Source organism: Parasteatoda tepidariorum, chromosome 12 (assembly GCF_982258835.1).
Source record: "Parasteatoda tepidariorum strain Cologne lab strain chromosome 12, Ptep-v5.0, whole genome shotgun sequence".
In the NCBI taxonomy this organism is placed as follows: domain Eukaryota; kingdom Metazoa; phylum Arthropoda; class Arachnida; order Araneae; family Theridiidae; genus Parasteatoda; species Parasteatoda tepidariorum.
Genome location: NC_141766.1, coordinates 1,191,147 through 1,218,901, shown reverse-complemented (window position 1 = coordinate 1,218,901; position 27,755 = coordinate 1,191,147). Strand labels below are relative to the sequence as shown.

The following is a 27,755-nucleotide window of genomic DNA, read 5'->3' as shown; positions in this document are numbered from 1 at the left end:
GCTCTTTCAAGACTTCCGGGTTACTGCTTCCGATATATTTTTACGCCGCAGATTGAAAAAACGCGCCACCATATTATTGCATCATATCTTTTGCAGTATTTCACATGTACCGAGTTCTTTCTTTCAGCCTTTAAACTTCAGCATTAACATATTAATATTATAATCATTAGAATATTTTCTAATTAATCTAACTTAAAAAGAAATTTTTAAAGATATTTTTGGCGACATTTTATTCAAATGTAGCCAAATAAGGGATAAAATACAAAACATGGCAAACCTTAATAATTATTCACAATGAGATATTAACTTTCCAAAATGTTTTTTGGCCTTACGACCTCTGAGAATCAATACATTTCTGAAAGCTCTTATGAATGGTACAATTATGTTTAGATTTGAGCCCAAATTACAATAACAAAACTGCATAGAATATTTGGCTTGTTCACACATCGTATCGTAGTCATAACCTAAGCGGAGGGATACACCGGAAATTTTCTAAATTTCTTCCGGTTTAAGGACGCTTGTTATTGTTTACATTAGACCACCCATCCATAGAACCATGACTGAGGTTTAAAAGGTAAGGTAAGAAATATACGTAAACGAAAGTTTGGTTATTTTAAGCAATACACTCTGTATTTAAACATGTTCCAACTTTATCTTAGCAACAAAATAATCAGAAATCACAACACAGGAGTAATTAAATGAATTACATATCGAAAACTAAGCACAATAGCGCTCAAGAAATCCAGACTTATCTTTTGTTCTTAAAAAGTTACGCGTTGGTTTAATTCTTTTCATTTCCTCTCGAAGGTACGCTCTTTGACTACCCCTTTGTGCCCCGCGTTCCCTAAAGCGGCCTTAATTTATTAATGTCCTATCTGTACTTTTTGTTGAAAAGTTGTGTCGTAGGTATAAGCCTTCTGTTTTTATTGTTCCACCGTATCAATTTACTTATTGGCAAAACTGACGATAAAAAATTGAAAAATCAACTGTAAATTTTTGAAAGACTTAAAAGTATTTTATCCAAAAATACTTTTATCCAAAATTTAACTTGATTTGAAATAAATAGTTAATGTCATTATTGGATCTAACATATTTTTTCCATCTTGAACTGGGATTTCAAATTCAATTGATTCACGATAAGACAAATTAGTTTTCAAACACTTTCGGAAGAAAGGAGAACACTGCGTCATCATAGAACCCCGCAGTCGTTTGTTTTAGGCAACCTTTGACCATGAGACGTGAGTGTGTAACGTCAGATAATCATCTTCCACCCTTCTCCTTTGCTCACATCGCCATCAAGCGGATGAACTTGAAACTAGATAATTTCAATAAAAAAGTTTATAGATTGGGATTATCAAGTGTAGAAAGTGTAATTTATTTCAGTTCAGTCGTAGTTGCCGTCGTAATCATATGTGTTTTACATAGTTGTGTTGTTCTTGCGTTTTATTCATGAAGTTTTAAATTTTCTTAATGCCTTTTGTGTTGAAACTATGCCTTAAATTTTAACGAATAATTGTGGTATTGAAAACTCACCGTGTGTTATAGAGCTACTGCTTTTAGAAGTAAGTGAATCATGAAAAATTTATTGCTATTTATTGTCTTGTTGGTAAAAAAAAACATATATTGTTTCTACTTAATAAAGTATTAGCATGTCAACATCGGGTTCATTCGACTCACTTATTTAAAAGAATTGGGCAATGTAAATGTATAATTTATACAAAATTAATTTTGTTTTGTAAACAATATTTCAGGATGGTAACGTAATCAACATTTTGTAAAAATGCTGTAAATATATTATCTACACTTTTAAAGTTAATTGAGTAATTTAACTCTTTAACTAATTGATATTAAAATTGTTTTACTAAATTGACTAGATTCAAAAAGTGAATCGCCTCATTGTTAAAAATACTGCTACGCAAGAATTATAAGTTTGCCTTCTAAAGGATGCTATTTCATCTAGATTAATGAGGAATTTTTAATCAATCTCTTAATTTTAAAACAATACTGTTTTTTCCTGGTTAACGTAGTATTTTTAAAAAAATATTTGAAAGTATTATAAATAAAACTGTCTTGAGATGAAATTTCATTATTTTATCTATAGTTAAATTTTTCTAAATTATTCATTAAATATATTAACAAAATTGTTTATATTGAAGCAGTAAATTGTAATTGATGAGGATATTGCTACGCAAGAATTTTTATGTTTAATCCTCTAAGAAAATGAAACGTCTAAGCTGTAAAATCTCACAAAAATTCACTTTAGTTCTTCGAAGAGCATGACATGAGAATTATTTCCACATCTTGATCAGTCACGCTAATTACAATCATCAAAGTGCCAATTGAATTTTGGTTAAGCAGTGGCTTATTTTAATGGAAATTTTTAAGAAAGCATGCAACATATAAATAAAGCTATATCAAAGCTGCTATCTTTTGTAATAAGAAGTCTGCTACTTGCTGATGGTTGAAAAAATACATCAGTGTTATGCATGCATGATTATAAATCAGTGTAATGCATGTATGATTATAAATCTGTAATGCATGCATGATTATAATTCAGTGTTATGCATGCATGATTATAATTCAGTGTTATGCATGCATGATTATAATTCAGTGTTATGCATGCATGATTATAATTCAGTGTTATGCATGCATGATTATAATTCAGTGTTATGCATGCATGATTATAATTCAGTGTTATGCATGATTATAAATCAGTGATATGCATGATTATAAATCAGTGATATGCATGATTATAAATCAGTGATATGCATACATGATTATAAATTAGTGATATGCATGATTTATCTAAAAGATAAATGTTTTATTCAAGATCTTTACAACAGCATCTTTAAAAAAGCTAGCATTATATAGCAAAATAGAAGTGATCATTTTTTAACCAGACAATACATTAAGTGATTAACAAAATTGATTAAACCTATATTTTACTATGAGAGCATTTAGAGCTATGTAATTGATAAAAAAATTACTACTTTAAACTACTGTATACATAATATTGATATATAAATGAAATAAATATTTTAATTTTTCTAGTGATGAAAAAAAAAAAATGGGTGAGAATTTCTCTTTAATTATAATACATTTTTAACATCTATTTTTTAAAGCATTGAATATTTTTGGTGCATCATCATAAAAGATTTTGCCTTTTCAAGGTATTTGTCCATCTTGCATTAGCACATAAAAAATTTGAACGTCTTCAATGAAGAAACCTTACCTACGGTAAACACGTGGTTACAAAGAAATGTGTTCTGAAAGGGGTTCCGTGGTTGTGTTCTGTTGTTCGAAAAGGTTCTGAACAATACTGGTAAATAGGGAAGCTAGATAACGGGACAGATGTTGAAAATAATGAAAGATCTAGGAAGAAAAGTTAAACGGATTTTACTATAAATGGCGTAATTCGAAGCTTTTTCCAAAATGCGAGGAATTCGCGAATTTCTCTCGGTAATCATTTTTTAATGCGGGAAAAGAAACAAATATGCGAGATTCTCGCGCTGTAGTGAAAACACTGGACTCCTCTATTGATTGCTGCTGATTAGTTTCTTAATTTATTGTGTGACATCTGAATTAGAGCATTTGGGAACTACATCAAACATGTGCTATAGTATAAAAATAGGAACTTGAAAATTGGCAATTTAATTTGCTTTCTGCTGGAACAAAAGTTTCGAAGAATACAACCAAAAAGAAATATTCAACTTTAAACTGCAAAGAATATTTATCGATGAAAGCTGTTTTACAATTATACAGAAGCTACCAAGTATTGGAAAGAAACAGGGATGAGATTTTTCCGCTTTTGTCTCTCTAATTTCAGCTTTCTATTGTGACGCTTATCGTCACTTAATTCAGAATCACAGTAAAACATTTAAAATACATTTATCGTAAATTGCAAAATAATTGATTATATTTAAAATACTGTGGAAACTTCCATTAGTACATAGAACCTTAGCAAATACAAATAATCACTCTTGATTAAAGTTAAGAAATACGTGTCGAAAAGGGTTAATCGCAAGTCTATAGTTCAAGTTTGGTCTCTTATGTGACCTTTCCAGAATTTAGTAATATTTTTATCGAACAAAAAATATATTATAAAAGATAAAAAAAAAGACATCAAATGAGAGAGTAGAACCGAGTCATTAAGAGGCTCACCAGCTTTTACGAGGCCTGTCTAAAAAGTATCCGACCTTAATTTTTCCCGCTCAAAGTAGTGATTCTAAGGCGGTGCACGGTGGAAGGAGGAACCTTAATGCACATGCTTGAATGCAACCGCGTTCGCTTGTGCAAGTCGCTGGCTGGTGGTCACCAAGTAAGGTGCTGAACACCATTCCAAAAGAAGACTTCCTGATTTGTTTCCAGCAGTGGAAGGATCAGTGGGCTAAGTGTGTGCAAGCACAAGGGGCCTACTTTGAAAGGGATTAGGGTCCCAACTCCGTCAGGTATTCTAAATATTTTTTCTGGCCAATGGTCGGATACTTTTTAGACAGGCCTCGTATAATGAACATCAGTATGGATAAGTTCTCTCCATGCCAATTAGTTTGTTATTAATCAAAGTATTTTAAATTAATTTAATTTGTTGTTTTAATTTGTTATTGATTAAAGTATTATTAATTTGAGTATTTTAAATAGTTGAAGTATGTAAATTAATTCGACAAGATATGCATAAAATAAACGATCACTGGTTAAAATGATAAGTAGTAGTTTGTGTCTTTAAACCACCGTAACATTATCCAAAAATCAGATTCTCTAAAAGTTGCATTTTTGTTTTTTTAATAAATATTCCGCTTTTATCTGAAAATTCAGTCGTTGAAATAAAATAATTATATTTATTTGAGATTTCCAAAGATAGACAGAAAATTCAAACTACGTCACGTTGTTGTTGTTTCTTATTGAGGCTCTTAACAAGTTTCCAAAGTTTAGTGTCAGATGATTTCGAGTCTAGCTTGGAGCAAAGTTCCAACCATTTCAATCTTTTGTTTTCAGCGTAAGATCTTCTGATGTCTGCATTGACCCTGTTTAGCTCAATTCTAGAATGGACATTAGTAGAGTTGGTTAGCTCTGTGATCAGTTGATTCCTCTTGTCCAGGGTTGGCAGGTTTTTGACATGTGACAGTTTTTGACGGTTTAAACCGTCCCATCAAAAACCTCACTGTCAAAAATGTCACAAAACCTATATTCATATGTGAAATTTAATTAATACATCTGAAATTAATTAATACTGTGAAATTTAATTCCCATCTGAGTCGGAAAAAATGCTTTTTCCATTCTCATTTGAGAACACTGAAAAACAAAGATTAATGAAGTAAAGAATTTGGTTTGCTTTTGTGCAGAAACTTTCGTTGTAACTTTTTAATGCGGTTATTACTATTGATTTCCACATAGTTTTAAAATCCGATATTTTAAATTTAATATTATTTAATACAAAAACTGAATCTCGAAATGAAAACGCACAATTAGTAACCCTTTTGCAGGGTTGGCAGGTTTTTGACATGTGACAGTTTTTGACGGTTTAAACCATGGTATAAACCGTCACATCAAAAACCTCACTGTCAAAAACCTATATTCATATGTGACATTTAATTAATACATAAAATTTATATATTTTTTATAAAGGATAGTGTTTCTAAATATGTTCTAGAAAAAATAAATTTAAAATTTTGAAGAAACACTTATATTTTGAATAGTAACCGAAATCTTGTACTTTTGAAAGCTCACATCTTTTGTAATATTATGTATTCATTTTCATGTGTTATTGAAAATCTGCAGTGATATTATTAAGAAATTTATTTATAACCAAATTTAGTGTATAGTATAGATTATACTAAAAATTAGACATTTTTAAAGATAAACATTAGCAGTTTTGTACATTAGACATCTTTTAAAGAAAAATCTTTTTAATATTCTTTTAAATCTTCTTAATAATCTTTTTAACATAAGACTATACAAATTTAAGTGCTTTCTGTTAAATACACAGAGTAGTTAGTGTCGATTTACAGTATATTCAGCCTATTCATTTACTATGCTGAAAATTTAGTTTATCCAAATACTTGTGAATTTCATTTTGCTGAATACTATATAGTTTTGTTGAATATCTAAATATTCAGCTGTTGAATAATTACTTCTTGCTTTCAAGATATGCATTATTTGTATTCTTAATACAAGTGGAGAAAAAAAAATTAAGAGGTAAAGTGTGATATGTGTAATAAGTATAAATAAATATAATAAACAGTATGAATTATATTTAACATTATTCACAAATATAACTACTTTTAAATTCAAATTAACATACTGGATAATAAAGATATGCGGTATAACATTAAAAAATTTTTTTATACACTTGTATCAAGTTTGTATTTATACAACATAACTTGTAAGTTCCTTATAAATATTAGTTATATGTTCCTTATATGTCAAAAATGCATAGTAAAAACTTTTAATTTTCTTAAGTATCAAAAAAATTTTTTTTATTTCAAAATATAAATACTTAAAAAAATTTTGTGCAAAATTTTTCTGCATTTGAATATAAATTTCTGAGATTTTAAATCTGTTATTTTACCTTAATTTTAATTAAAAAATATTTTAAAACCTGCTGATTATCTATAGTATAATTAAATTTCAATATAATGCATGGCAACTGTTGCTAGTTTTGAAGTTTATATATTTTCTTGGCAAACTTCAGTTTTTGACGGTTTAAACCAGTATTATACCCTTGACATGTCAAAAACCACTTTTTGACGTCAAAAACCCAACCCTGCTCTTGTCCAACAGCGGTTTTAACTGAGGGGAATTATGATTGAAAAATGGAATATAATTCTTCACATTACCTCTTGGAATTGTCCTTCGAGCTGTCTGTAATATGGCATATTTGAAAGATTTCCAATTGCAATTTATATCCTCTTTAAGCGGTGTAGTTGTTTCATTATCTAGCATTGTAGTGTAACTGCTCCAATCAGCTTTTTTGAAATTCCAATACCTTCTGCTTGTTTTTTGTAGTCATTGTCGCTTGCAGAATTCAATCAGAATAGGTAGGTGGCCACTACCAATGTTCTCCAGCACTGACCATTTGCAGCCAGGAGAAATATCAGGGGTAACTAAGGCGATATCAAGTGCCTCGGAAGTGTTGTAACTGTAAGAGAAGTGCGTTGCGGCGCCATCATTGAGTAAAGTAAAGCCGTTATCATCCAGTAAGTTTAGGAGGTCATTACCTCTCTGATTTTGATCTGAGCAACCCCAAATTGGGTGCTTTGCGTTAAGGTCCCCTATGAAAATAGTGTTTTCAACAAAGCCATCGCAGAAATTAGTTGGAAGATCTTTGTTATTTGGTGGATGATAAAGATTGATAATGTTAAGCAACTTACCTCTCCAGGCTACCTGGATTCCCCGTGTCTCAAGGTCAGAATTTGATCCCAATGAGCTATATTGGTGTCTAAGCTCCTATAATTAATGTCTCTGATGAGAAACGTAAGGCTACCTCCATTACCTTGTCTATCACAACGGAAGATGTTATATCCGCATACCCTCCAACTTATGAGGATTTTGAAAATAATTCTTTCTAGTGGTAGCGAACCAAAGTAGAAATTTTTAAAGTAAATGGATCTCCCATAAAACTTTTTTCAGAACTTAAGAATCTAGCCATATGGCCTGCACTTTTATAAGTAATAGTGGACAAGTTACGCTAAAATTAATTTTTTTTAAATATTAAGACATTAATTTTGCTACCGTCTGAAAAGAAGATTTCTGAAACTACGGAAATTCCGTAGCAGTTGGAGGGTATGTATCCCTTTACTTTAAGTGACACATTTTTATTTAATTTGGTTTCTTGGAGGGCAACAATCTGTAATCTGTAAACAATCTGTAAGAAACAACAATCAATGGGTGTTTGCAAGTTCCAACACCTGGTCTAGTTTGACTCTTGAGGCTGCGGTTGAGATCCCATTGATGTTACATTGAAGGATTTTCAAAGTTCCATTAGAAGTACTTGAGTAAGGTAGTATATTTTTCGAGCGTGGTCCGCTTCCAAAGCCACAAACGCGATCCTTTTTATCCTGCGCGACGGTCGAGGCAGTATGAGAGTTAGAACAAGACATGAATTTCATGGTTGAGGTAATAATGCAGCTTCTGAAGTCCTATGACTGGAGCACCATGCTGGCAGAAGTCTGACTTGGCTCCTTCGCCTGTTGACTTTAGCTGAGTGTAATGGAACGGCCTTCTCGCCATGGGTGACCCTTCCAGGAGTAAAACTCCAGACGCCCATCGCCCGTTTCACTCAGGGTCACCCTATCGCCACGATGAGGCAGCCAACAGGACTTGAGGGAGGCAAATTACTAAAACTAATATATTTTAATATAAATGTATAATTCAAACATATTTTAACCGATATATTGCAATGTATATTTTATAAATTAAGATATATCACAATTCTAAGGCTATTTAAAATCTTGAGCAGAAGCACAATAAATAATTGTACAGTAGAGAACCATTTATCCGGAACGATCGGGACCATCGCGATTCCGGATAACTGATTTTTCCGGTTTTCTGAATCGCTACAAAATGCCGTTTTTTTAATGTTTATAAAGCAAAACTAAAAAATTATTTTGAAATAGTTTTAGAAATAATAAAAAATGATAAATAATAATACACTTAAGTTTAAATAAGGAAAGAAATTTTGAAATAAAAATTATATACAGGCTTATATATGTTATTATTAACATTAATAACATATATAAGCTATTTATGCTTACGTGAGATTCGTCTACAAACGGCTTTTGATCCGTCCTCTAAATCAGTTCTTTCGTCAACTCGATACGCCGTACGCTCTAAATAACAAAATGGGCTCAAAATCTTGCAAGAAAAAAAAAATTTTTTTAATGGAAGAAAATTAATTTCCGGTTCCAAATTTCATTCCGTTTATCTGGTTTTCCGGTTTTCTGATTTACGAATAAGAGGTTCTGCACTGTACTAACAATTTCTATGCCCATTTCAATCTCTTAGTTTCATTTCTAGATGTTTTATCTCATGAATTATGAATAAAAAATGCAATTGAATGCTTTTGTAATTTTATATTTGAATACTAATTAAGTTATTTCATAATTCAAATGGAATTAGATCAGATAACACATATAAACACATTAAAGACTCAAATAATGTGACAGAACATAATAGCAATTAAACAGGGATGAGATTCTTCCGCGGATTCGCGGATTTCCGCTTTTTTTCAGGTTTTTCCATTTTTCCCGCTAATTTCCGCTGAAATTTTTTTTTGCCCAAGTTAAAATGTTTTATGAGGAATTTAATTTTCCGCGGAGGGAAATTGTTGAAGTCCCTTTTCCTCCCTCTGAAGTTTCTCTAAAAATCATTTCCTTGGGATAAAACTGGTTGACCTTTATACAGGGATGAGATTTTTTTTGTCTCTCGAATTTCAGCCTTTTTATCAAAAACTCCGATTCTCTAAAAGTTACGTTTTTTTTAAATAAATATCCCGTTTTTTTTAAATTCAGTCATTGAAGTAAAATAATTATATTTATTTACGATTTTCAAAGATAAACAGAAAATTCAATCTACGCCCTAGCTGCTAACCCTTCCGCATTTTTACTTATTTTAGCTATTTTCTCCGATTTCAAGCACAGAAAATAAGATTTTCCGTATTTTTTATCCGTCGGCTGGATAGCTCGTATTTTCGTAATTCAGATGTCGATTTTTATTCACGCGATTTTAATATCAATAATCGATTTTCGTATTTACCTGATTTAAAAGTTGCACATTGCGATTCTTATTTACGCTATTTAAATATCGTATATTATGATTCTTATTTACGACATTTAAAAATCCAATATCGTGTTTTGTATTTATGCATTTTTAAAATCTCGATTTTATTATCAAATCTCGATTTTCGTATTTACCTGATTTAAAAGTTGAACGTTGCGATTCTTATTCAGGCGATTTAAATATTGTACAGTGCGATTCTTACTTACGAGATTTAAAAAATCAATATCGCGATTTGTAATTACGAGCTTTTAAAGCCCTATGTAGCAATTCGTATTCACGTGAGCTTAAAATCCAATATCATGATTCGTTTTTGTGGTTGTAATATCGCGCGATTTAAAAATTATGCATCGTGATCAAAAAATTAAAAAATCATGATTTGTATTTTCGCATTTTTTAAATTCGATGTAGAGTTTCATATTTACGTGATTTAAAAGTCTCATATCGGGATTTATATTCACATGGTTTACAAGTTTAAAAATCGCACTTTTTTGTCAAATTTTTGTTTATATATATATATATATATATATATATATATATATATATATATATTTTTTTTTTTTCTTTTCTTTTTTTTTTTTTTTTTTTTTTTGGATTTCCTCTTTTTTACTTTCTGACTACTCTCATCCCTGAATTAAAGTTAAATAAAATATGTGCTTTCAATCTGAATTTACAACATATTAGAGAAAAACCTATTGAAATCAAACATAACACTTAAGTAAAATAAAAATAGTATCTTTTACTTACTTCGATATCTCTTTAATCAAACCTTAAATATATTAGTTGACAACATTCATTGTAATGGTGTTTACGTCCACGAATGGCGTTCTTACCGAGGAGCTTCCCGCCTACAGTTACTACCTCCTGATCATGACGTCACAGGGTTGAAATCGCTCAGCCAGTAGACCTTGACCTTCTAGTAGGTGTTGGTTAAGAGCATGTACGCTTGAATTTAAAGTTTGTAATGAGGTTTCTACTCTACTTGAAATTTCAATAGCTTCGTCAAATGATAGGGGATTTACGTGAATCACTTGTGCTTTCAGAGCTGGCTTTAAGCCATTAATATATTGCGACAATTTTACCTTTTCTTTAAAAAATGTGGCCAATTTTGCTAATCCCTCAATCTGCATAGCAAAATCCCTAGCTGTTTCACTTGTCTTCTGCTCAGCTGTGTGGAGAAAGCAGCAAACTTTTGAGCAAAAGATGTATTAGGAATAAAATAGCTTTTAATTCCTTTCTTCAGAGATTCATAATCCATAGCTTTCCCCGCTAAAGAGTTATTGTAAAGCTTCCTAACTGCTCCTTCCATTTTTAATTTTGTTATAACCATTAGTTGTTCTTTTGACCATTCAGCTAATTTTGCTGTGGTTTCCAAGGATTCAAAAAAATCATTATAATTTTCGTCATTGAAGAGACAACAAAAATGGAGACTTTAAACCTCAGCCATTTTTTTTTTTTTTTTTGCTTTAAAATAGATAATAGAACCATCTTATGACACTGTTAAGTTAAAGTATATGTGTGCACTGAATTGGGTTTAACAAATATTTACCACATGGTCCATAAATTTGGTGATAAACTTACTATTCCCTCAATAGCCAAATGAATGTGGAAATAATATTTAAATATATTAATCTACAAACTTGGAAATTATATTTTCCACAAATAATTGCCAGAACTTGCTAGCCTGGTCACGGCACCAAAATACATGTGGTGACAATTTGGGTAAAGTATAGTGGGATAATTGCCAAATTTAGTACTAATGCATTTTACAACTAAGGCCTATCCCAATTCATCACCAACACATACAAATAAAGTAAGATAAAAATATCTGTCTAGAAATAATGATCACAGGGGAGATAATTTACTTAAGCAATTTTAATGATGATTAACTCAATTATCAAGATTTACTCATTAAAATAAATTTGACCATGTAGCATAATAAAATAAGGTCATAACAAATTATACTAAACTAAATCAACATGTGACAAACAGATTTGGAGAACATTTTAAGGAAAAGGAATTACGCAGCTAGAGTCAATTGAATTTAAAGTCACTTATCTTGCACATGTGCTAGACTTGGTTTGGAATCTTAAGGAGATGATAAACTATGTGTAGGTATCAGGTTATTGTTCTCTGGATATATAGTATATCACTTGTTCAGTCCTGTTGCAGGACTGTATATTTTGCTTCAGAATTTCAATCAAAAACATCTTTTTCTAATCACCTTCCACTCAGCTCACCAGGTCTTTGACCTCTCTTCTTCACCTCCGCCCTACCCCTCTTCTCAGGTTTTCTCTCCTTACCCAAAAATTGGCAGACCAAAACTGCTTATTTTATTCATAGAGAGGCTATCTCAAACAGTCAGTTTGGGCAGAAATAGGATGACTGATACTCATAAAAAGGAAAGAGAGTTGTAGCAACATTACAATTCTTTTATGCAGTTGTAATATCAAACATCGATTTTCGTATTTATTCGTGATTTAAAAATTAGACATTGAAAATCGTATTCACACGATCTAAGAATTATGCATCATGATTTGTATTTTCGCATTTTTTAAAATTCGATATAGAGTTTCATATTCATGTGATTTAAAAGCCACACATCGGGATTCATATTCTCTCAATTTAAGATCGAATATTGTAATACTTTATTCACATGATTTTAAAATCATGCATGCAATTCAAATTTATGTGATTCATATTCATACAATTTTAAAATTAATCATCGTGATTTATAATCACATGGTTTAAAAGTTTAAAAATCACACTTTTTATTTCAAATTTTTGGATATCATTGCTTATACATATTATATATGTATATATACAAAGTGTTTTCATTACAGTGCGAGAATCTCGCATATTTTTTTCTTTTCTCACATTAAAAAATTATTACCATGAGAAATTCGCTCACTCTATAAATCAATTTCAAAATTCGAGAATTTCTCGCATTACGCCATTTAGAATAAAATCTGTTTCACTTTTCTTCCTGGATCTTTCATTATTTTCATATTGCCCCATTATCTATCTTCCCTATTTACCAGTATTGTTCAGAACCTTTTCAAACAACAGAACACTACCCCTCCGAACCACGGAACCCCTTCCAGAACACATTTCTCTTCAATCACATGTTTACCGTGGGTAAGGTTTCTTCATTTAAGACGTTCAAATTTTTTATGCACTAATATAAGATGGACAAATACCTTGTAAAGGCAAAATCTTCTATGATGAGGCAGCAAAAATCATAATGATGATGCAGCAAAAATATTAAATGCTTTAAAAATGTATTATAACTGAAGAAATTATTTTTTTCTCAAGTCTATTTGTGTTTTCTTAATTTTTAGAAATCTCACTTAACTTTTTGAAATCTCACCGAATTTTTAAGAAAGGGTAAGAAACTCTCACCCATTTTTTTCTATGATGAAAACACTGATATATATATATATATATATATATATATATATATATATATATATATATATATATATATATATATATATATATATATATATATATATATATATATATATATATATATATATACACAACGAAGAGCCATTACATCATGACCACCCTCCATCTATGACAATGGGCTCGCCCAGGTTTTCATGGTTTCTCGTTCTTCGTTTTCATGGTTTTCAAAATATTTTTGGAAAATAAAGTTTAAAAGAGAGAGTTTTTGAATTGCAGACCTTTGAGAATTTTCAGCACTCCTGCTAAAACAAAACTGAGGGAAAGACTGAGACAAAAGAAGTCTCCAAGATGGAATAACAGAGGATGAAAGTGATGACAAAGTAGTCGAATTCAATTAGGCTGGAGAGAAAAAAAATCATAGCTTTTTTTGGTTTAAGCCCCTTAAAAAGACCTCTATTATAAGTTTTATTTTTCTTATATTTTAAAAGTGTTATTAATTTATTTTTAGGAAGAAAACTTGAAAGTCAATTCATTAGTTTCTATAATAGATTGCAGGTTTGTATGTTCTTTGTTTTTAGTTTTTTTCCTCTTTAAGAATAATTAAATCAGTGTGATATATTTGTTTTCCTGATTGTTTTAAATTTGGTTTAAGTAAAATTGAATGGAGTGTGGTGTTATTTGCACATGCACAAATTCTGTTGTAAATACACATGGTTTATAACATCTTTATTTTTTAATACAGTAGGGAACCGATTATCCGGAACGATCGGGACTATCGCTATTCCGGATAACTGATTTTTCCGGTTTTCTGAATCACTACAAAAAGCAGTTTTTTTTTATTGTTAAACCCAACTAAAAAAAATTTTTTTGGCAATAATCTTAAAAAGAAGAAAAAACAATGGAGTAATACACTAATGATTATTTACAAAATGATGGTAAGGTAAACATCTTTCAAAAAAGAAAGAAAAATCCTAAAATCTTATGAGGAAAAAAAATTTTTTTTTTTAAAATGGCGGGATAATTTATCGAATTTCGCTCCGGTTTTCTGATTTCCGGATAACGGGTTCTGTACTGTACTATATTGCACACAAATTCTGAATTGCATTGAGTCTATTTTAAATTCAATTTTCAAGCTTTTTATTAGCAATTATTTCTGCCAATTTGAACACTGTTAATAAAGTCCAGTTATTTTTTAATATGCTCTTATTACAATGCGGGAATTTCAAATCTTGCGTATGTGATGTGAAATCACTTTTTCACCTGTTCAATTAGCAGCAATTCCTTGTATTTTAAGTGGTCTTGTGTTTTGGCAGTTATTACTATAGATTTCTTCACAATTTTTAAAAATGTTAATTTATTTCAATTTTATTATGACACAAATTTCAAAGTTTCTATGGTATTATATTTTTAATACATTTGTTTCACTCTGCTGATTCCATTGTATTTAACAAGATATGTCTATTGTTTCACAGCAGTTATTGCTGCAGACTTCTTCATGATTTTTAGAATTCAATTGTTAATATACATTATTAATATGAAGTGCATGTTTTCATTTTAGCATAAACTTTTTAGCATGTTAAATTCCCACCTCTTCATATTCCACATTTGTTTTATTTATTGTAATTTAAGTAGTTATCACAATGGAGACCTACACGGTTTTTCAAATCCTGTTTTTAATTCGATTTTATAATGACATGTACATTTCAGAACCTTATTTTTTCACATGCTTTGTTCATGCAGATTCTATTCATTCCATGTGGTTCTGTATATTGTTTTTCCACCATATTTTGCACCTGATTTCTAATGTGCTATAACATGCATTAAAGTAATCACAAAAACTGAAAGATATGCATTTATGGATTTCTGAAATGTAGAAAATATGGGTTGCACTATTATAATCCTGTTCGGTGTAGAAAAGCAGAAATTGGAACTATGAAAATAGTTATAGCCTATGTTATGTTAAATTGATATGTAGATCTGCTGAATTAGTTTTTTTATGGCACTAATACAACACATATATTTTTTCTTCTTTTTTATAATGTTAACTAAAAATAAAGACGACAAAGCTAACAAAATTACTCTATGAATTTGGAAATTGACATTGAAAGTCATATATTTTTGTTATAAAAATTTTATTTTATAGACAATTTCCCCCAAAAATTAGACAAATACCAAAAATGTCCAGTTTAGTTTTCTTAGTACTTATAACCAGGGTTCGTGATTTTTTTTATAAAAATCTGATTTTTTAAAATTTTATTTAAATCGGATTTTTTTAAATTCAAATACACTGTAAGAGCCTTGATTTATGACTAAAAAACTTAATAAATGTTTAATCAAAATTAAATTAATATTAAAACTATATTATAGGAATATTTTGGAAACTCTTAACTACCTAAAAAAATTTTTCATTATAATACATACATAGCTTTGAATGCATAGCAACCATTTTGAAACAAATGCATGATTGAAATTTAAAGACTAGATGAAATAGAGAATTTAAAGAATACTTTAACTATTAAAACAAAATTTCAATTACCAAACCATAATTTAAATAAAAACTGATTTCTTTTTTTTTCCCTCTTGATTTTTAAAATGACAAAATAAATGTAACAGATTGTGTTTATAAATGTAGTCATTCATCAAAAAATAAATCAATTTTTAATCTATATATTTTTATATTAAAATATTCATTTTTAATCCTATATCAAAATGGATAAGTTTAGCTGAACTAAAAAAAAATCTATGTACTCATTGAAATTTTTTTTCACAAAATTTCTTTATAGAAAACTGATAATGTCAAAGATACTGTTAACATATTATAAGAAAAAAATCCTTAAATGTTTACTTTAATCTGTGCTTTCAATCTCAAGAATCAAAAGATTTTTAAAAATGTCATTTCAAATGTGTTGGAATTTAACACATACCAAGAAAGTAATTTCGTTAACTAAAATTAATTAATGCAGCAATAATAAATTTTAAAACTAATACAGCAATTTATTTGAAATAAATTTTAAAACTAAGAAAATAAATAATAAAATTATCAATAATTTGAAACACTGTTTTTTAACTTTTTAAATCAATATATATATTAAAAAAATCAGTTGATTTAAATCAAGCTGATTTAAATCAACAAAATCTGCTTATAACTAAAAATTATAAAGAATAGATCAATTTAATTTAGAAAAAAATTCTTCCACTATGTCCTACTTTCCATGGAATTGCCCAATTAGATTTTTAAAAATTTCTAATTCTGGTGTCTTGGAGAAATTTTTTTTTCTTATTTCGTAGATACGATAGCCAGTATCAAATTTAAATATGCATATATCTATTACATTTCTCCCAACTAGAAGGGACTATTATTTTGACTTTCTATTGGATAACAAGCATTCACTCTTAATGTGACAATATCTTTAAAAAAAAATTATTTTATGTTCTTTGGATTTTAATTTTTGATTTTTACTCATTAAATTATAACTCCTTCATTTTAGACTGGGTGATTCAAAATTATCTTACCAACTTAAGAACTCAATAAAATATTTAAGATAAGATCTGTTTGTACAAAAATAATTTTTCCTTCCATTTTTAGTTTTGCTTATTTTTTTCTTGTAAGTTGTGGAATTTTTCAATGATATTTGGACATGAAACTTATCTTTTTCTCTCACAGTTGATGATGATAAAAAACACAGTTGAACTTGCTAGTAGTTAAATTATAAAATTACTAAGTGAATTAAAAAGATGTATGAGAATAGTGAGCTATAGTTGTATATATTAGTGCTCTGACACAATATATTGTGACTTAGTTTTTCAATCCTTAAATATCACTAATTTTGAGAAATCACTTTTTCATTTATTTTCGTGTGAAAACTATGGTAGAAGAATTTTTTATTTAAAAATTTTTTTTTTTAACTCTGTGATACAGACTCCTAAAATTTTCTTTACTTTATAGCATGGATATTTCACCTGATGAGATACTGCCACCTCCTGATGTTTCTCTTCCCGATCCTCTTAATAGTGAAATTTTTGATGATCTATCCTTTTCTGATTCTTCTGAATTTTTGGAAGCAGATGAAGAAATTAATGTTAGGAAGCGATTGTTTCCTAAAGTATTGCAAGAAAGGCTGTTGAGTAAAAATTTAGTAAGTACTCAATTTTAAAAAATTGAACAAAAATATATTGCAAAGCAATGAGCTGCTGGCAATATAGAGAGCATCATACTGAGCACAAATAAAAACAGTAAAGTTATTCAACTATTTATGACTTTACTGCTTTTTCACCCATAATAAACAGTGAAGGCGCAATATGTTTTTAAAATATTTGTGCTGACTATTTTGTTTATGCATTAAAGATTCTTTGGGTTGTTATTCACATTAATTTTTATTTCTTACATGTATAGTGGTATATCTTAGATAAAAAGGCACTCAAAAGGTAATTAAAAATTGGGGTTAATATTCATTGAAAATAAACATTTAAACTTACAGTCAGGGACAATTTTTCTACACTTTGAAATTCCAGTGTGAAATTCCAATTAGGCTCATAGATTATGTCTTTGTTTTACATTTTAAAAAATATTTATAATTATGTAAACAAAAATATTATTCAAATAAATATAATGACAATTACTTAAATTCGAGGTCTTCAACCTTTTCTGCCTGAAGACTTACATTAATAAGTTTGGGAAATTTCTTAGGCCATGCATATGCTAGACAATATAGGCATAACCATTGCCTATATTGTCAAAATCCCCGTGGCGACATTGTTGCAGAATGCTACAGAGTTCCTGCAGAAAGATTTTTCCTTTGAGAATTAAAAAATTTTGATTTTCTTTTCTGTAGAAATTTTTGAAAGATTTTATCTTTTCTTCTGAATTATATTCAAAAGATGCCTTTTTCGCGCATTGTAAAGGGAAAAAAATGCTTATGATTTTTCTTTTCTCATTTGAGAATAATAAAGTAAAAAATTTGGGGTTTTTTTTTTCATGGAAATTTTCTTTCAATTTTTTGATGCAGTTATTACTACTGATTTCAACATAGCTTTTAAAATCCGATATTTCTAATACGATATTACTAATTACAACAACTGAATCTCAAAATTAAAACATGCATTTAGTAACCCCTTTTTGAAGAGTCCTATTCCCGTGATTTTGTCATCGATCTTTTTTTTCTCGGTAGTTACTGCTACAGATTTGACGTTTTTTTTAATGTGATGATGAATTACAAATTGCGAAAAAGGAAATAATTAGCGTGTTAACTTTTTACAAAATGCGAGAATATTGCCCATAATATTAGAATTAAAAAAAAAAAGACATATGAGTGATTCACAGTATTGTGTACGTTGCGGACATGACGTTTTCAAAGTTCGATACTTCATATTTGAATTTTGAAGTGAATTTTTTTAGTGAATTTTATTAGTTTAGTGAATTAGTGAATTTTTTTTTCAAGAGCTTTATATATTGTTCTTTCTTAAATAAAGAAGATTTTTGGATAAAATTTGAATTAAAGTATTTTAATAAAAAAAATTGAAGTGTTGCAGACATGACGCAGAAAAACTTTATTTTTCACTAGTCTTCAATATATACCTCAACTTCTGTGAATTTTACAAAATAAGTAAACACATTTGGCATGAAAAGGTTAAAATATATGTAGATATAAAGGAAATTAAAATTTTTTTTCAGAATTTAAAATGATTTAATGAAAATTTACATAATTTAAAATATAAGTGGTGCGGACATGACGTTGCAGACATGACGAAAAGTTTACATCTCTATTTGTTAGAATTACTGTTATTTGAAATTTATGCATATTATTTTTCATATGTACAGCTTAAATATTTATTAAGTAAAAATTTTACATATTTTATTTAATTTTTATTAATAATTAAATAAATAAATTTATTAGACAAATTGCAATGCAATTTTGCTTTATAATTTATTGATTATATTTTTGACATGCAATGCAACCTTAGAATCATATAAAAAATAGTGTGCAGATGGATCAGGTGCTGGGTCACCTGGTAAAGAAGATAAATATGTATTAATTGAAATGGTTTCAAATATTGGTTTCTCCGAATACTTGAATTTATTAGTTGCTACAGGCTTGAAATGGTGGTTTAGTGTCATAGTGTGTTTATCAATTGAAATAACTAGGCCAGGCCACCAGTTATCGTCAAACAGTACAGCAATCCACGGCCCTTCTAATTTATTTTCTGTTCTTGATGTGGCAGCTAACTGAAGTGATGATGATGATGGAATCGTTGATTTTGATTCAGGAAATAATGTTGCCTGGTACATAGTTTGTGCACTTGAAAAAGGAGAATTTATAGAATATTCTACTGAGTTGGATGATATAGGGCGAATGAAATGCAAACCTCTTGTATTTGCTATTGATTTACATTGACTGAAACGGTCTGTAAGCATCATTGCCTTACGATCAACAGGTTTTTTGCTTATAAAAATTAGTTTGATTTTACCATCCATAATTCTAGAAGCAACCTCGTAAAAGGACTTTGCATCAACAACAACTTCTTTACCTTGTAGTACTGCTCGCTAGACCTTATTCTTTACAGATCCCCCTACGCCATCTACAGTACCTTTTCCGTGTGCCGTTTCAAAAAATGACCAATCTGCTTCTATTTTAACATCATCTTTGTGACAAACTAAATTGGAAAACATGAATCTGTTTTTGAATTGGCTTTCAGCCCCATCAGACCAATAGTGCACTTTTTTTATCATATCACATTTAATTTCTTTTAAATGGGCCACAATTTCTTCATTGAAAATTTTTACAGAATTTTTGTTATGTGATAAATCATCAGACACTATAGCATAAGCAGGCCTCGCAGCGCTCCTATATTTCCTATTTTTCCTATTAATCTGGAAAAATTGCTATATTTCCTATTTTTTCCTATATTTTCTGTATTTTTTTCCTTAATTTTCCCTTATAATCCTTTCTCAACGTCCGAGGTCCCGATTTGCGCTAGTCTGATGTCAATCATCAAACCACACCTAAAAATTCTTTAACCAATCATCCGTTTGCAATGTCTCTACCCAGCTGCACCAAGTACAAGTAAAAGGGAATCGTCAGCAAGTGAAGGAAATATATGTTAGGTTTCTGGAATAAGATATAGAATAGAAAGGGTGTGAAAAGAAGGAACCCAGAACGAAGCAATATATTTTAGTGTAGTCATGCGGATTCTATAAAGTGATTTTCGTTTTCAAGGTAAGTTCTTCTGTTTATATTATTATTCTTTTTTTCTTTTAAAAGTTTTTTTTTTATTATTTTAATGTGATTAAGTGATTTTTTTCTCTTTCTCGAGTTTAATTTGGAAACATATCACGCGACGAACAATCATTACATGAATTACGAATCCGAAATCGTTAGCATTTAAGAGATTTGGTTTTCAAGAACATGATTTACGAATGTCACACTTAATGATTTTGGACTATGAATCGCGATTCCTATGTAGGTAACTTACTTACAAATCATGATTTGCAAAATAATTTGCGAGCTATACTCGTATTATATATAATTCGGTCTGCAAATCGCTATTCATTTTTATGCAATTTAAAAATTCAATTACTTGATTAATATCCAAACAGGTAAATAAAAAAAAATGCATTCATTTTAAAGCATTTATGATAGTTATTCTGTAGTCTAATTTTAAAGTCCACACAGGTGCAATAAAATGTTTGGGAGTTAAAATTAAACAATTTGCAGCCTACATAGGTGAAAATAAATAAATTTGAAAATTAATATTATTTCATTTTCATAAATCTTTTTTTTTTTTTAAATAAATGTGAAACTGAAGCTTGCATTAAAAATTCTGTTCTGAAATGTAGATAATTTTTCTTCTAAAAAATATTGTTTAACATAATTTAAAAAAAATAGGGTATCTGGCTTAAAAATATCTGATATGCTTATACAAGTACAGTACAGAACCACTTATTCGGTATCCAGAACATCGGGATAAATTTTGCTTAATTTTCCCCCAGTTTTGAATTATGTCGATGTGCGGAAATTCTGATTTTTGAAGTTCAGTGAAATAAAAACTTGTGTGTGTGGGAGGGGGGTTCCTCCTGTTTGTTGAAAGAGAAAACTTCAATAAATTTCTTCTGTAACCCTGAAGTTCTTCAGGGGTGGAAAGAAACAGTGTTTTTCTGATAAGCTGCCGTCAATCAAACATAAAGGAGCGGCTTTCTGGTTTCGTTTTCTCTCTGATTTACGAGGAGGAGGGGTATTGCTCATGCATATTAGTGAACATAAGTTTTTTATTTTCTTAATTTGGCAGTTTTACTATCATAATTTATATACAGTAGAGAACCATTTATCCGGTATCCAGAAAACCGGGAAAAATTTTGTCCGATTTTCCCGCCATTTTAAACTAGAACGAAAAAAGCGGTAATTGGACTCATCCTTGAAGTTGAGTAGAGGAAAATGTAAGGAAGGGGAAATTTTTTTCCCCCGTTTACCCAGAGAAACCTCATTTCCTCCGTGACCTTGAACGCAGGGAAGGGAGGAATGTTTTATTTTTTCCTTTAGGCCGTCAATCAAACTCAAGGGTGTGGTATGCTGATTTCGGTTTCTGTTTGATTTACGAGGGGGATGGGGAAAATGCATTGCATGCATATCAGTGAACAGAAAAAGAAAAGAGAAAAATATATTTATTTGACATCGACTAATAAAAATAAAATCTTTTTCTTTTGAATAAATTCTCATTCTTTGGAAGTGCGGTATCAATTGCAACTTTTTCTTGGTCAACAAAAAAAATAAAATAAAAGGAGAATTGTTTATTAATTTAAACATAGGATTATTTTATGAAGCAGATTGCAGTTTTGTTTTTCTGATTCCACTACGTTTGATTTTTCTTTTCTTTTCACGATAAATTTCGCACTCAATAAATTAATTCTTTTTATTCATAAATTTTATCATTAGGTTTTTTTTTTTTTTTTAAATTCCGTTGATCTTGCCTTGTTCCGGGTTTTAATATTTATGCTAGTGCCTTTTTTTTACTGCGTTATTTGATCATTGGTTTTGTTTATATTAGTTAATTTAGGAATTGTAATTATTTTTAAAAAATAAATATGAGAATTTTGTATTTTTTAAACTTGTTTTTCTTGTCTAAACTTGCAAATTTTTTATTCTTTTAAATGTTATATTTCTACCATTTTTTCTTTTTAAAGTTAGGAGTACCTTTTTTTCTCTCTTACTTTATGCATTATTCCTTGTAATTCGGGTCGATAAAAGATCGATTAACGACACTTTTTGGTCGATCCAGAAAACCGGGAAATTCAGACATCCGGGATAGCGATGGTCCCGAGCATCCCGGATAATTGGTTCTCTACTCTTTTATTTTTAAAAACTCTCGCAGTTGATACGATTCTTTTCTATTTTCTTTTATTTTTAAATACGATTTATTTATTATTTTTTTAAAAATTTTTTTTTAATCTTAATTTGTAAATGTTTTTATTGATTTAAATGTTGTTTTCTTTCGATTTGTTTAACTAAGGAGAACTTTCCTTATTTATTTTTCATATTTTAAACTATGTTAGTATTTTTCATTGTAATTTGGGTTCGCTGAAACATCGATCTATAATGTTTTTTAGCATATCCCGAAAGCATGCAAATTCAGACATCTGGGATAGCGATGGTCCCGAACATGCCGGGTTCTCTACTGTATTTCATTCCTAATAATTTTAAGCAACCCTTTGTTCTGTTAAATGTTTTTGAGTTAAAAGAAAATTTGAAGCTCACTCTTGAAAACATTAAACTTAAGAATTAAAATGGGTATAAATAAATTTTCATTAACTTTTTTTTTCCTTATTCCTACTAAATTTTTCAAATCTGTCAAATGCTAAAGTTTATTTTAAAATATTGATTTGAAATGCAAGTAGTTTTATTTCTAAAAAAATATGGTACGTAAGTTTAAAAAACTTGTGCAGATGGCTTTAAAAAATAAATTTAATTATATTTCCTAAGGTTATTATAACTGGTTTATAATTAGTCACCCCTTAAGTCAGTAAAGAAATTTCCTTTTTATATAGAAATCAGTTTAAATAGATTTTGCTTTTTAAAACTTTTTAATATGTTTGAATAGGCAATAATTTTCTGTACTTCTCTTTCAGAAAAATGCCTGCTGGAAAAACTAAATTTCAGCTCTCATGGCTTGAAGTTCTCGACAAAAATGGGGATTTATTAAGTAATTGGTGTCAAGAAGGTAAAGATGGGGATACTGCATACTGTAGTCTCTGTAACAGTTGTGTTCAATTTTCGAATAGTGGAATTTCCCAACTACTGCAACATTCTAATGGGAAAAAGCATCAGCAGGCCGCCAAAGAAGCTAAAGGGCAGAGTAAATTGTTTGGAAAAAAAGATAGCTCTAGTACCACAACTGGAACCAATTCAAAAGTTGTGATGATGCAGTTGAGCCAAAACCAAAAAGTTGCTAAGGCTGAAGCTTTGTGGGCAATGAAAGTCGCGGTGTCCAATTATTCATTTGCTTCAAGTCAGGATATTGTGCCGTTATTTCAGGCTATGTTTGAAGGTAACTCTATCATTAATCAAATGCAGTTTAGTGACCGGAAAGTTTCCTACATATTGTCTCATGGCCTTGGGCCATACTTTCAAAATGAAGTAATCATCCAGTTAAAAAAGTCTCCTAGTTTGTTTACTTTGGCTTTCGACGAAACCACAACAAGCCAAATTAAGAAGCAACTGGACATATATATCAGATTTTGGAGCGAAGAGTGCGATAAAGTTGTTAGTTCTTATCTAAATTCAGTCTTTTTGGGGCATGCAGATGCTAATAAAATCTGTTGTAATTTAGTAGAGACTTTAAATAATCATAAATTGCCGCTAAGTAAACTTTTAATGCTTAGTATGGATGGACCAAATGTAAATAAATCAGTTGCTAAAAAATTAAACAAGAGACTGGCCCTGGAAAATTCACCAGAACTTGTCGATTTTGGGACATGTTCCCTTCACAAAGTTCATAACTCATTTTCCAAAGCCGTATCTTCTCTTTCACTTGATTTAGATCAGTTTGCAAATGACCTTTTTGGTTTTTTTAAATTAAGTGCAGCAAGAAGAGAAGATTTGAAAGAACTGCAAAGCCTCCTCAATTTAGAACAAAAATTTCTTTTGAGACACGTTAATTCTCGATGGCTTACACTTGGTCCTGTACTAAACAGGATTATTTTAGCGTATCCTGCATTGAAGGAGTATTTTATAAATTTTTTGCCAAAGCAAAAAAACTTTTCAACAATTCAAGGTATCTGAGAATTGTTAAGGAGTTAAAAGATCCTGCATCTTTAGCGACTATTGAATTTGTTTCTGATATGATTCCAATTATGGATTCGTATTTAGCAATTTTTCAAACAGAAGGACCTCTGGTGCATCTTTTGTACAACAAAACCAATGAATTGTTACGAAATATTATGATCAAATTTGTAAAAGAAAGCTTAGTTGCTGTGAAAGAAGGCGTGCCTTTATGCAACATTAATATTGATGACACGGCAAACTTAAAACCGATTCACGACATTAACATAGGAGTAGCTGCCAAAAGGACTGTTTTAAAGCTTAAGGAACCAGACCGTAAACATCTCAGATTTGAATTTAAAAAATTCCTTGTAATATTGACAAATTCTATGCAACAAAATCTCCCCATTTGTAATAATTTCTTAAAGGATATGGAAGTGTTGCACCCGATCATGAGGAAAGACTCCTCTGATAATGCTGTAACGAGACTGTGCAAAAAAAATGAAACCTCTTCATCTTACAGATAAAGAAGTTGACACAATCGTCAGAGAATGGCAAATGTATCGTTTGGATGGAGATATCAACAAACTCTGTGATCAGTTCACTTCTCTCATTCATTCTGAAAATTCTGCTGTTAAGTATGAAAGAGTGGACAGTTATTGGGCCAAAGTGCTCAAACTAACTGACAAATACACCGGTGTACTAAAGTACAAAAACTTATCTTTGTTGGTAAAATCCTGCCTCTCTCTTTCACATGGCAATGCAGATGTTGAGAGAGGATTCTCAGTCAACAATGCTATTTTATCACCAGAAAGATCCTGTTTGTCTGAAAAATCAATTATTGGCCTAAGATTAGTTAAAGATGCAGTTCGGAGGCATGATAATAACATTTTAAATATACCTATAACTTTCTCATTATTGAACTCTGTAACTAAAGCACATTCAGCATATAAAGAAGATAAAGAAAAAGAAGCTTCCCAAGCTAAGATAGACACAGAAAAACGATCTCTATCAGAATCGGAGCAATTGCGGAAAAAACAAAAGACAGATGCAAAAGAAAAGTTGCGTGATTTAGAAAATCATGTGAAATCCTTAAAAGATGAATTAAGTCTTTCCCAGAATTTACTGCAGGAGAGTAATGCCCGCCTACAAAAAGCATTAAAAACTAAAGACTTCAATGAAATGAGAATTGCATCTGCAATCATAGAATCCGCAACTAATCAGGTTAAAATATTAACTGAAAAGCTTGCTGAAGCTAATAAAAAATAATAATTCTACGTATATGTTTTGATTCTAACTGAGTTGTTCACTCTTAGTACATTCTAGTGTATTATATTCGTATTTGTATACACTTTGTTCTAAATTTTAATTCCAGTTGCACTTATTGTTTTCGATTGTATATATTGTTTCGATTATGTTCATGTGTTGCAAAGATGAGGAGATAGATTTTCATATAATATTAATTAGTGTTACCAACATTATTACTAATTAACTTTTTTTCTTAACTCTAATGCTGTGTATTAATGAACTTAATAGTTTTTATTCAGATTTTCTATTTGAAACTTTTTGCTCAAAAAATTTTAAAAATATAATTACTTTATTAATCATTCTTTTATAAATGTATAACATTATATTCTGTTATAAGTCTACGCTTTACTCAAATATATTAAGAAATATATTCCAACCTAGTCCTGGACAAGAAAGCTAAAATTTGTCTACAATCAGTGTTCCTTTTTTTCTCCAGTTAGATTATGTAATAAAACATTTAGTTTTAAAGTCAAGATAGAGTTTTGTAGAAATGTTTTTTCATAACATTAGTTTTGAATAACACATAAATAAAAGTTGTACATGTTCTATGCAAATTTTGAATCTATATTTTTTAAACAAAATATTAGGGTTTCTTATATTATTTTCAAAACATTCCTATAAAATTCCTATAATTTCTTAAATGAATTCCTATATTTCCTATTATATTTTTGCTTTGAGTCACTTCTAGGCCTGCATAAGACTGATGAGCCAAAGAATTTGTTTCATCTTTGTAATATGTGACACAAGTGTATAGGGTAACACTATCAGTTGCCCAATGAGCACTCATGATCTCACGATCATGCTTTATGGAATAATTTTCGGCAAAATCTGCATGCATGATAACTTCATCATTAGAAAGATTTTCTTTTAAATACCTAAATTCAAAATGTTGCTTAGAAGCATTGTAAGTATGTCTAGAAAATAGGTGCAATCGCGAACCAATTTCTTTAGCAGATCCTAAAACCGTAACTATTTCCCTTTTAAAAGTGAATCCCACTTCATTCTGTTGCCACTGATAGTACTTCACTGTGCAATCCAGATTTTCAAATTATACTTTATCATCCAAGTATTTTTCAACACCACATATTGAACACAGTCTATCAATGCAGCTAATATGTTTTTCATCAAAACCACAAACAGTTTCTTTTGCGATTGCTTCTGAATTACTTGGAAGATCTGGACAGTGAGCTCCTATTCCCGAAAGAATCATGTCAACATTTTCGTGGTATACACACATGCATACTTCTTGATCCTTTTTTCCAGATGGTAACACAAGTTTTGGTCGCATTTCATAAAATTTTGATTTTTCAATACTAAAATCGAGATTTTCACTTAAGAAAAGCTGATGTGCTTCTCCAGTACTCATTATAAGAAAACGTTTTTGGTGTATTTCTCGCCCTACATCTGTTTTTAAGGATATTACATCCTTTTTTCCAGGACACATTCGGCTTATATCATCTCTTATGAAAAATTCATTTACTTTTTTCTGTTTCTTCAGAAAGTTTGTCACATCTTTTTTTTCTCGATCAATTTCAGATAGCTGCAGCCTTTTAATTTTGATTGAATTTTTAATTATTTGTTTTCTTTTCAAAGGGGATATTTTGGCTATAACATCTGTCAATGCATGAATTTTCTTATTTGGTGATCTTGGTAGTGAATTAGTGATTTTTTTAACAGCTTTACCCAATGATTGTCTGCTTGTGTAGCCAGGTGAATCTGTTATTATTTCTGCATCTTTCTTTTTTTCCCTGCATCTTTTTTGTGCTTCCTTATTTTTTGCCCTTATGTTGATTTTCTGCTATTCAGTGAGTATTTTGGAATGTCTGTATTCCTTCTTTTTTCTGCTTGCTTCAGTTTGCATTGCTTCATATTTTTGTGGATCAGCTTTCAATTTTTGTCTTATAATATGAGATCTTTCAGTACTAGTTAAAGGCATGGCTTATGCTTACCTTGTTTTAAGTTGCAAAAATTTTTACACAACAACTTTAATTTATACAAATGCTAAAATAAAGTAAA

The 27,755-nt window shown here is 29.8% G+C and overlaps 3 protein-coding genes and 1 long non-coding RNA gene across 6 annotated transcripts in view; 2 read left to right on the top strand and 2 right to left on the bottom strand.

Annotated features, from left to right (window-relative positions):
* Positions 1-1,271: 1,271 nt before the first annotated feature.
* Positions 1,272-27,755, top strand: part of LOC107439801 (adiponectin receptor protein) — a 73,627-nt gene continuing 47,143 nt past the window's right edge. For 2 of the 3 annotated variants that reach the window (XM_016052506.4, XM_016052508.5), the window contains exons 1-3: positions 1,272-1,562; positions 13,691-13,737; positions 17,129-17,318. In XM_016052506.4, the coding sequence (XP_015907992.1) occupies positions 17,130-17,318 (189 nt within the window). In that variant the 5' untranslated portion in view covers positions 1,272-1,562; positions 13,691-13,737; position 17,129. The remainder of the gene's footprint in view (positions 1,563-13,690; positions 13,738-17,128; positions 17,319-27,755) is intronic. The other variant, XM_043054720.3, reaches the window with a different exon arrangement.
* Positions 4,899-7,069, bottom strand: LOC147800887 (uncharacterized). Its single transcript, XR_015430762.1, has 2 exons — positions 6,834-7,069; positions 4,899-5,179 (listed from the first exon to the last, which is right to left on the bottom strand). It is a non-coding gene; the product is annotated as an uncharacterized LOC147800887 (long non-coding RNA).
* LOC147800886 (uncharacterized) lies at positions 19,100-19,799 on the bottom strand. The gene has a single exon (XM_087155849.1). The coding sequence runs from the start codon at positions 19,652-19,654 to the stop codon at positions 19,100-19,102; it is 555 nt and encodes a 184-aa protein (XP_087011975.1). The 5' UTR covers positions 19,655-19,799.
* Positions 20,259-25,231, top strand: LOC147800885 (uncharacterized). The gene is made up of 2 exons (XM_087155787.1): positions 20,259-20,396; positions 23,300-25,231. The coding sequence occupies exon 2, from the start codon at positions 23,304-23,306 to the stop codon at positions 24,450-24,452; it is 1,149 nt and encodes a 382-aa protein (XP_087011913.1). The 5' UTR covers positions 20,259-20,396; positions 23,300-23,303; the 3' UTR covers positions 24,453-25,231.